The 11,309-nt window shown below is 39.7% G+C and overlaps 2 protein-coding genes across 2 annotated transcripts in view; one reads left to right on the top strand and one right to left on the bottom strand.

The window, feature by feature from the left end:
* The window catches only part of FANCM (Fanconi anemia complementation group M), a 107,001-nt gene that overhangs the window by 16,144 nt on the left and 79,548 nt on the right, over positions 1-11,309 (top strand). The gene's annotated exons all lie outside the window — the stretch shown is intronic.
* Positions 352-11,309, bottom strand: part of LOC109288655 (heme-binding protein 2-like) — a 22,623-nt gene continuing 11,665 nt past the window's right edge. The window contains exons 2-5 of the mRNA XM_019504361.1: positions 8,092-8,183; positions 5,715-5,856; positions 4,103-4,286; positions 352-3,626 (exon numbers count right to left, since the gene is read on the bottom strand). Coding sequence (XP_019359906.1) covers positions 3,455-3,626; positions 4,103-4,286; positions 5,715-5,856; positions 8,092-8,183 — 590 coding nt within the window. The 3' untranslated portion in view covers positions 352-3,454. The remainder of the gene's footprint in view (positions 3,627-4,102; positions 4,287-5,714; positions 5,857-8,091; positions 8,184-11,309) is intronic.

Raw genomic sequence — 11,309 nt, forward strand, 5'->3', positions numbered from 1 at the left:
AAAAAAAAAAAAAAAAGTGATCAAGGGATGCCCTGTCCCTGAGCTAGAGAGCCCCTGGTGTGATCAGTCTGCTTTCAGCCAGGGGTAGCAGCTTGCTCAATATAAGCAGGTGATGATCTGCTTGTCCACTACCTGGTGGCTGGCTGCCATAATAGCACCTACTGCTGGTAGTTGCACAGAATTGCTGGGTCCATCCTTTTTTTGCATCTCTCTCTCACATGAGTGTACAAAACCAGTATAGATTACATCAGTGTAAATATGTAGTCTGTCCAGCCTCCTATTTGTGCTGACCCTTTAATAGAGTGAATTTGTAAGCCAATTCTGAAAGGTTGGACCCAGATACACTCTATGCACAATAAAATCTTAGCTTTATTTTTGAAAACTGTAACAATAAACAAGATACAAGTTTCAGTGAAAATGAAATACAGCATAAAACAACACAGCAGCCATTCAGCAAAGCTGGGGAAATCCCACTGTACTTATGGAACTGATATAAATATAACTACACAGTTATACATATTTTTATACAATAAGAAGGGCCCTGAATGTCACAATAACCAGATCAAACTTTTTAGGCACTAATATTTGTTTGGAAAATGCATAGTAGGCAGGACAACATTTTTTTAAGGCTGAGTTATTCAAACTACTCAGATTTGATCAGGTGAATTATGTCTAGTTAGAGCTACTTTTAGGTGTATTGTATCAGCTATTTAAATATCAAATTAAATATTAATTATTTAATGGTTTGAAGTATTGCAACTAAAAGAGCAATACAATAAAATGCCTATTCAGTTGAGAGAAACTAAGTAGCAGGGTTGGAAAATGAATTTTCTGGTTTAGCAGAGGTTCAGGCTGCCTTGGATGTTGATGCATGTATTTGTCGTGGTAACATTTCATAACTTTTGTCAATGTGCTTATATATAGACTGCTTTGTAAATCTGTGCAATACATGAGAAAACATGGTTCATAGCATCCCTTACTGTAAGAGTAGTCTAATAAATGAGCAGTCTTCAGTGGTCATACACTGTATCTTCAAATTTAGGATTGATTAATTCTCAACAGTATAAACAATTTAATACAGGTAAAAATAAATACTAACTTGATACATAGATCCTTTATTTTTGCATAAAATAACATTAAACACTTCCACTGTTGTTGTCATTATTAACAGTATATCACTAACTTTAAGTGGGAAATAGATGGGAAGCAACAACAATTTCTACAACTGGATGCAAAGTAATACTGAATTGCTCTTCAAGCTATGAGGCAGTAATCAGTAAAAAATTAGCACATGGTGAGATTTGTGACAGGCTATTTCCCCATCGCCTCCCCTTATTATGCATTGTCTTTACTCTCCCTTGATCCTCTGCAGCCACAAGAGGGTGCCTTGATTACTCTCTTGACCATGCTTGCTAAAACAGTTCAAGCCTGAAAATGCAAATCTAGCATATTTTATGGCATGGAAAGTACCATGATTTTTAAGACAATTATGACATTTACATATTTGGGAGAAAAGGAATACTTCGCTTGGTAGCTGTCACCATTTTATTTAAATTTAACAGAATGTGCTTTGAAATGAATTTCCATATCTTTGAGATATGGAATGGGCTTTGAGAATTGATTTTCCATATCTTTTAATTGCAAAGGTTCTTTCACACCTACTCTGTCAAAAAGCTCTACTTTGAAAGCAATACACTCCACGATGCAGATGGTAGTCGCACATCAATATTGGCCTATTTGCTCATTAGAAGTACTGAAACACCAGCTAAAAATAATTTGAAAATTATTTTCATTCATGCAGTTAGCTGCTTGACTACATTACCTGTTTGCAATTGTACAGTAAGAAAACTGTTGCTGGGTTTCAGAATATTTCTGTGTATGTTAACTCTTGTGAACAATATATTTCAACTTCTGTAAAATATTTCATTTGGCATTTTAAAATACTACTTTGAGTTATTAAAAATTTAAATCGGATGCAGGAGGAAGAACTTGGTTATTATAGGTCTGTCAGAATTTGTTTTTCATTAAACAATGAAAAAATCTGCATTGTGCTGAATACCAGGGAATGAGAGTCTTAACCTGATTTAGGAGAAAATTTCCAGTGGCTGTCTATACATCTAATCACAAATAAACATCACTTTTACTCATGTGTTACAATAAGAAAATAATACATTAACTTTGAATAATTTATGCTATATATTGTCATGATCAAAAATCACAATATACGTGCTTGAGTTGATCTAAATCTTGTACCAGATAAAATTTAGTTATGAAAATTATTTACAATTTTATAGTACTTTACTACATTTCTTATTCAGTGAAGCTACGAGTTTAGCCCATAAAATCTAGATTTCTTTGGATGTACTAGGAAGTGAAATTCCTAAACAAAATATATTTCCAAGCTCAAAATTCTCTCATAATAATTATATTCCAGAATGTATTAAGATGTTCATTTTTACAGTACTATAATAGTAGTAGTATTAAACTATAAACTTAAATATTTTCTGTAAGGTGGTGGGGGGAAAACCCTTTCAGCTGCAGAATTAAAATTGACCTAATGATTTTTTTAAGAGGCAATAAATTATGCTAGTAATCCTTAATACAGTAATTCTTGTCATTCTACATTTATGGTTTTAATTTTGTAGTTAGAATAGATTCTTATTTTAACACCAGCCTTCTAAATTAATCAACGTGCAACTTAGATTGGCTCTGAAGTTCATGTTTCTTTATGTTTAGAAAATGGAATATTTGACTAGCAGCAATGCTTGCCTTCTGTCTGCTGATGGCACATTCAGTCAAATGAATAGTGATAATGGGGTTAAGAAAAATACTTGTTGTCAAGCCTTGAATGAGTAATAGGACAGTCCTCACATCCCGCACTCTTCCTAAGGTGAAAAATACTTTGGATAAATGGCTTTTGAGATGAGTAGGAGGAATCTGTTCTTGATGGTGGAATTCTCAAAACTAATCAGTGTTGTCAGAATTGCATTAGTTAATTTTCCCTTCCTATTTAGGACACTCCAGAGATACAATAATGCAAAAGCTATTATAGTAAATGTTCAACAGCAGGTTTTGCTGTTAAAAAATATATTAACTTGTGAACTATTCTGTCTTGTGATTTGAGTTCAGCTTGTTTGAAAAACAACAGGGATCAATTCTGAAAAGTGTTGAAAAATTGTGTATAACTGTAAAAAGTTAAATATTTAATAGGAAATTGTGCTTAAGAAATTCTTTCAAAATTGGCAGCAAGTTTCAGGTGTTAACCATTACCACCTGAAGAAGTAAGTTAAATACCTGTCATGGTAATTTGATGCAATGAGATATATTTTAGAAAAATAGTCATATAAATATGTGAATAATTATCCACAGTTTTCATTAACTCTTTCATGTGATTCACTTGCAAGCTTAAATAAAAACTGAAGTTGGATAATGGGTAGGCATCAGCAGTGGGAAGCTATGGTCTTTGTAGGAACCATATTTCATTGTGTCTCACCACCGCCGCTGGGTTGGTGTATCCCGCAATGATGAACGTGTCCTCCAGACATAGCTCAGGACTTTCCAGAAGTTCTTCCAGCAAGTTTATTTCTCTCATGATAGACATTTCATTGATGACCCCTTGGAAGCTCCTGCATCAATCAAGTTTAAATTGAAGTCTACTCTATAATAGATGTATTCCTTGGAGACCCCCTAATTCCAGAAGCTTATCTCCCTTTCCCAGTTCTGTGGTGATTCTTAGATGATACCACTCCTGCTCTGTAGGTTGTAGCTGCTATAGTTTTGTTTAAATTAATATTTAGACTTGTCAGCTGTAATGTCTCCCATTGTACTACCCTATGAGAGAAACTGGATGAGGAGTGGAATATGACTGCTACTAATTTACTTTAAAAAAAAATGTCAAGTACCTTGTAACCTCAGCCCCAAACTGTAGAATGTGAAACAGATATTTTCCAAATACCTAAGTATCTAAAACAGAAGTATTTAACATAGACATTGAACCCTGAGGTCCACTTATTAGGTTTTAGTATTTGAATTGAAATATGTGGCTAGAATGGAACTTGTGCCACTTATGCTTTTATTTCAACAAGATTAAAATATTTCTTACCTACTGTACACAATAGTAGGAGGCCACTCTTCAATGACTATGTTGGGATCCGATGGCTGAGGTGGTTGCCCCTGCAATTGTTCAGGCAAGTAGTATGCTACTGTCACAGAACGTGTGATCTCAGATCGATATTCATTTGTGTGCACTATAGTCACAATGGGTATAGTTAAGCCAAGGTACAAACCTGAAGAGAAATATATGACCATTACGTTGGAGAACAGAGGTAGAACTCTTGTATTCTATATGCATGAATTTTTAACCTGTGCTAAATAAACTAAACTCAATTTTTAATGAATCAAAGCATCATGCAACAGGCAAGGTCCTATAGCAGAATGGAATTCAGTGGGTTTTAAAAATGGCAGCCATGGTATGGATAGTTGGAGGCTATCGGTATCATCCTGTGCTTTGAAATGCAGTACCAATGTCAAACCTTGTGTTCTGAGAGCTGCCCTCCCCTTAATGCTGAACACTTGGCTTTTACCAAGTTTAATCTGGCAAGTTTGCACATATCTTACGTGCTTGGGTTTTTTTGTGTTTTTAACCCAGCCACATGCAAAATTTTGTATATCTAGGAACAAGAAATGCAGATCATTCCTACAGAATGGGGACTGCACCTTGGAGAGTAGGGCCTTAGGAAAGGATTTACTGGTTTGAGTTACCGAGCAGCTCACCGTGTGTTCCAAATACCATGCTGTGGGAGAAGAAAGAGGGGTAATGCAACCTTTGAAAGTATTAATGCAGGAATAGTGAGAGAAATAGATGATGTTACTTCTGTATGAAGCACTGAGATGGGTACTGTAATATTGTAGACTGTTCTGATTTTTTTTAGAAATTTAGAGAAGGTTTGGGAAAGAGCCCAGAAAAATTATTTTAGGGTTGGAGACGGTGCCTCAGTGGGAGAAGCTTGGTGCCAAATCTGCTTAGCTTTTCAGGGGAAAAAGAGAGACAAAGGACTTGATTGCAGCACAGGAGTAACTTCCCAGAAAAGTGAGTACTGAAGGGCATTTTAATCTAGTGGAGAGAGAGGCATAACAAGAAATGATGTCTCAGAGTTGAAACTAAACAAATTTGAACAGGAAATTGGTGTTCAGCTTGAGATTGGATGGCCTGTCTGGAAGATGCATTTTAAGCAAATAAGTAATAGGTATCAGTACAGATGTACCTACGTGGAATTTAATGGTTGGACTTGATGATCCAATATTTTTTTGGGCCTTGCACTCTTAATTGTCTTCAAACACTCTTTAAACTCTGTTCTATTAATTAGAAACATCTATTTGATATTTCTATATTAAATAGAAATAATACCAGATACCCTTTTAAAATTGTTTTAAAAGTATTTTTTTAGTTTGGCAAATTTCAAAGTGCCAGGTAGTGTACAAAAACAGGCAGTCCAGCCTCAAACAGCATGTTATTGATAAGGTGTTGCAGAATCACTTGACTGTGGTGGTGGTAGTCTGATCTGTTTGTCTATTTTGACTGGATTGGTGGTCTAGCTGGGAACTGAATGATCTCTGGAGAGTTGTGTATTTAGAAGCGATTGGCGTAGATCATCTTAAAATTCATGGGAAGGGCTGCATTCTTATTCTGATGCAGAAGAGTTACCCGCAGTTACCTGAACAGTTCTGCTCACAAATGTATTTCATAAGCTTCATAAATCCCAGGCATATACTCTGTTCGTACTGTTCTTCTTTCATTGTAATACAAGCCCATTTGGCTTTTCCATACTGACGTTTTTCGTAAAGCAGCTCTCCATGCTGCAAACAAAGCCAGACAATGAACTGATATTTTAGTTTGACATTAAGCTATAGGAAAGGTAGTTCATCAGCCGAAAGCACCGGTGTTTTCTTTTAAGTCAAATGGTTTGCTCACCTTGCAAGGAAAACAGCAAATCCGTATAAGGGCAGAACAATGAAAAGAACAACTAGTGACTTGCATTAAGCTGCATCTTGCGAGATGCGTAAAAATGTGACAGTTTTACTGCTGAATCTGTCTTGGTCATAACTGATTTTTTTTAATGGATGTTTTGAGGTTCTAGTGGCCTTTATAGTATCCTATTAAATAGATGCTCATTTTAAAAAACCACTGCCCTGCTTGTGTACAGAATGAGACTGGAGTCCCATTGAAAGGTAGTTTGTGGTCATGTTATTTGTTACTGTCTCATAATATATGAGGGGGGTGAATTAAGTTTAAATGGGAAACCTTAATTCTGGAATTTCCAAACCAACTGCTTAACTTTGCAACTCTAATGTTTATGTTTTGCAAGTTTCCCTAGTTTGTTTTTTCCCAAAACCAGTTGCATTATCTTCAAACTCATATGAGTGATTCATAGATTCGTAGAAGTAGGGAATATCACGGGCCTTGTTAACCTGTTGAAATGGTTGTAATGAATTGTGTGCAGTGGACAGTTATTCTTTTGCTGTTTTTAATATTTTTAAGGCATTTAACAGATCACCAACCTGAGTAGGTATTTTAGTTGGATACCCAGCAGGCCTTCTGTTTTCTTTTAGTTTTGTCTCATCTCATTTTTCTTCATCCATTAACTCTCTTAAATAATCATCCATCTTGTTTTGTGCTCCAAGCCTTAATATGATGTGTAGTTCTTCTCAGTGTATAGTGTAGATTGCCATTTCCTTTTTCTTTTACAGGAAGAAATGGATTAGATCCAGCCAAGAATTGGATCTGGCCCATGGTGCTGGGGATTGGTGGCATAGGGTGTCACCTGATGTGTCACCAATCCCCTCTGCAGTGCTCCAGCCCACCCTGCTTTCTGCCCAGGGCTGTTCTCTTGGGAGGATGTAGAGGGGATTGGCAGTCTGCCATTCTGACAGGGTGCCATCCCCTGCTTTAAACTGTAAAAGCTGTCAAAATGTACATTTGGGATAGCAAATGAAGATGCTTTATTCTTTGAGATCAGCTTCAATATTACATGGTTCACTAGCTGGAGTTCATTAGCTTGAAATAGGACAGTGACTTCCTGCTTGCTTCTGTTTCACTGTTACTAGTTCTTACAAGACAGTTTGGAACCCAGATCTTTATTGGTTCTGCTGCTCAAATGTTTTCACTCTTTGGTGCTGTCACTGCTGGTACAGAAGTTGTGGGGAAAAGTTTATGGAAAATAAGTTGCTTTTTTAACTGCTTTCTATATGAAGGTGCTTAAGACACAGCTGTAGTCGCTGCAGTATAACACTAGATGACAAGGTCTTGATGCATCTAAAGAGGTTGTCTGTGTTTGTTTAAATTAGAACCTGAATTCCTTAAATTTATCTTCTACATGTGGCTTGTGGAAGTCGTTATGAGTATCCTTTCATACTAGATATGACATGTATAGACAGATAGGCACAAGTATTTGTTAACCCTTCCTTTGTGGAAAGGGGAGAACCTTTGTGACTCTCATAAATATTAATTGAAAGAGGATCAAAGTGCCCAACCACTGTGAGAAGGGCTTGTGTTTTCAAAATGCCAGGCTGAAAAACCACATCACTAAGACTCATTAAAACCATGAGTCAGAAGATCTGGCTACTAAAGTTACAATAGGAGTTTGGAGCATATTTTCCTTTTACTTGTTTTTGAAAGAGATTATTCATAATTCTGAATTCACAGTGGGGGGGAAAAGAACGCTGAGCTTGGACCTTGGTATATAAAGCCAATGTGACTTTCAATCAGTTTGAAAAAGGCAATGTGGAAAATATGTTTTCAGATTTTTCTTGTAATTTAAATAGACTTTTGGCCATGGATGCAGGGTGTTCACATGCAAGGTTTGTTTTTAGATTTACGTAATGTACGTTCTGCATATATTGACACCACTCACTGTGTGCTCTCCTCTCTTTTTTTAACTTTTTGGGGACTGGTGGGAGCAGTCCTGTTTCCTCAAGATTTCAGTTACCTTTTTTGTCTTGCAGTACATAAGCGGCTTAACTTTTCTGTCTGTGTACTCACTTCAGATATTCAAATATATAAGCTACTAAAGTACCAGTAAAGAAGAGTGTTACCTTTTCTTTGCGCTGGATCAATGTAAACGGGACATGCTCTCTCTGTTGGGGGCGGTTGTTTCTGGTAAGTTGCTGGATTGGCTCTGCCATGTCTGCAATGAGATGATCATAAAATCATAGATAATGAGGGTTGAAGGTACCTAAGGAGGTCACATCTAGTCCAACCACCTGCTCAAAGCAGGACCAGCCCCAACTATGTCATCCTGGCCAAGGCTGAGTCTACCTGGGTCTTAAAAACCTCCAAGATGGGGATTCCACCACCTCTCTGGGTGACCTGGACCAGTATTTTACTCTCCTCCTCATGAGAGAGTTTTTCCTAATATCCAACCTAAACTTCCCTTGCTGCAAGTTGAGCCCATTGCTCCTTGTTCTGTCATCTGCCCCCACTGAGAAGAGTCCAGCTCCATCCTCTTTCAAACAACTCTTCAGGGAATTGAAGACTGCTATTAAATCCCCCTTTTCTGCAGACTAATAGCCCCAGCTCCCTCAGCCTCTCCTCACAAGTTATGTGTCCCAGCCTCCTAACCATTTTCATTGCCCTATGCTGGACTCTCCAATTTGTCCACATCCTTTCTGTAGTGGGGGCCCCAAAACTGGACACAGGGCTCCAGATGTGACCTCACCAGTGCCGAACAGAAGGGAATAATCACTTCCCTCAATCTGCTGGCAATGCTCCTACCAATGCAGCCCAGAATGCTGTTAGCCTTCTTGGCAACAAGGGCACACTGTCGGCTCACTTTCAACTTCTTGTCCATTGTGGCCCCCAGGTCCTTTTCTGCAGAGCTGCTGCCCAGCCTGCACTGGTGCTTGGGATTGTTCTGTCTTACATGCAGGACTTTGCTCTTGTCCTTATTGAACCTCATGAGATTTCTTTTGGCCCAGTCCTCCAGTTTGTCTAGGTCTGTCTTAATCCTAGCTCTACTCTCCAGCATATCTACAACTTCTCCCAACTTAGTGTTATCTTCAGACTTGCTGAGGGTGTACTCCATCCCATCTTCCAGGTCATTGGTGTAGGTACTGAACAAAACCAGCCCCTGGACCAACCCCTGGGGCACTCCCACTTGATACTGACTGCTAAATAGGCATCTAGCCATTGACTGCTACCATCTGAGCCTGATGATACAGCCAGTTTTCTATCTACCTTACAGTAAATTCATCCAGCCCAGACTTCCTTAGCTTGTGAGAATGCTGTGGGAGGCCGTATCAAAAGCCTGGCTAAAATCAAGCTATACCACATCCACTGGTCTCCTTGCATCCATAGACCCAGTCATCTTATCATAGAAGGCAGTCAGGTTGGTCAGGCATGACTTGCCCTTGGTGAGTCTATGCTGACTGCTCCTAATCACCACCTTTTCCTCCAAGTACTTTGAGATGGATTCCTTGGGGATCTGCTCCATCATTTTTCCAGGGACTGTGGTGAGGCTGACTGACCTGTAGTTCCTTGGATCCTCCTTCTTCCCTTTCTTAATAGGCACTATATTTGCCCTTTTCCAATCATCCAGGACTTCTGCCAGTCACAAGTTTTTTTTCCAACGATGATGCCCAGCAGCTCTACAGTCGTATCAGCCAAGTCCCTCAGCACCCTTGGTTGCATCACATCTGGCCCTGTGAACTTGTACGCATCCAACTTTTCAAAATACACGTTTCTCTCACTTTACGCAGGTTCTGTATGTGCAAATTCGCTCTTATGCAATGACGCTTTTTATACCAAAAATTCATTATATGTGAGGTAAGTTCGCTCTTACGTGATAGGTGTGGTGGAATCCTGCAGTCAGCTGCTTTGTGCGATGCATTGTGGGAGTGACATGCACCAAAATATAGTCTCCTGTGTGGATTTGTTTTCCTCGCTCATTGTCTGCGAGATGTGTTTCTGTAGTTGCCATCCCCATTATGGCTTCTAAGCATCCCGCTAGCTTATCTCCTACCCCTCTTCCTGGTTCATCAATGAAACTCAAGAAAACTTCACTAACACTGGGGACAAAAGTGCTCCCTTTGATCCGCGTTGGGATTACCTCCCTTTGGGCTTGGAGGATCGTCTCCTTAAGGAGTGACCACTCTCCTTGGACACCTGGCTCCCCTCCCCTCTGGGACCTCAGTGCTTCCCTGACTATTCTCCTTAGCTCATTGAAGTTTGCCCTCCTGAAATCTATGATGCAGTTCAACAAAGACAAGTACAAGGTGCTGCACCCAGGGAGTGGGAATCACCAGCATGTTTACAGGCCGGGGGATGACCTCAGCAGAACAACGGCAGAAAGATCTTGGAGTCATTGTTTTCTCCAAGATGAATATGGGTCATGAATGTGACAAAGTAATTAGCAGAGCTGACCACGCATTAGTAGGTGCATCACGATGCTCCCCCTCCATGTGGTGCACTGGTCATGCTGCAGCTGGAGTACTGCATCCAATTTTGAGTGCTGCAATTCAAGAAGGATGCGGACAACCTTGAGAGGGTCCAGAGGAGGGCTAGTCATACGCTTAGAGGCCTGCAGGGAAAGTCCGATGAAGAAAGGCTGAGGATCCTGGACCTTTTCAACCTCCGCAAGAGAAGGCTAAAGGGTGATCTTGTGGCAGTATACAAATTCACCAGGGGGGCAGCAGGGAGTAGGAGATGCTCTGTTTACCAGAGCACCCTTTGGAATAACCAGAAACAACGGCCACAAGCTGATGGAGAGTAGATTTAGGTTGGACGTCGGAAAACTTCATGGTGAGGGTTGCCAGAATCTGAAATGGGCTTCCAAGGGAGGTGGTGCTCTTCCCCTACCTTGGGGGTCTTCAAGAAGATACTAGACAAGCACTTGGCTGGGATTGCTTGACCTCAGCACTTTTTCCTGCCACTGGAAGGGGATTGGACTCGATCCATTGAGGTCCCTTCCAACCCTAGCACCTATGAATCTGTAAAAAAGACATTGAGCACTTCAGCCTTGTCTGCATCCTCTGTCACTATAGGTTGCTTCCCCCATTGATCAGGGAAAGCATGGGTTCCTTACTAATCTTGTTGCTGACATACTTGTAGAAACCCTTCTCATTACCCTTCATGTCCCTTGCCAGTTGCAATTCCAGTTGCACTTTGGCCTTCCTGTTTTCATCCTTGCATGTCCAAGCAATATTATTATAGAATCATAGAATCACAGAATCATTGAGTCGGGAGGGACCTAGACAGATCATCAAGTCTGCCCCCCTGCCATGGGCAGGAAGGAGCACTGGGGGTGGCAGGGGTC

Source organism: Gavialis gangeticus, unplaced genomic scaffold, assembly GCF_001723915.1.
Source record: "Gavialis gangeticus isolate Ggan-Ray unplaced genomic scaffold, GavGan_comp1, whole genome shotgun sequence".
In the NCBI taxonomy this organism is placed as follows: Eukaryota; Metazoa; Chordata; order Crocodylia; family Gavialidae; genus Gavialis; species Gavialis gangeticus.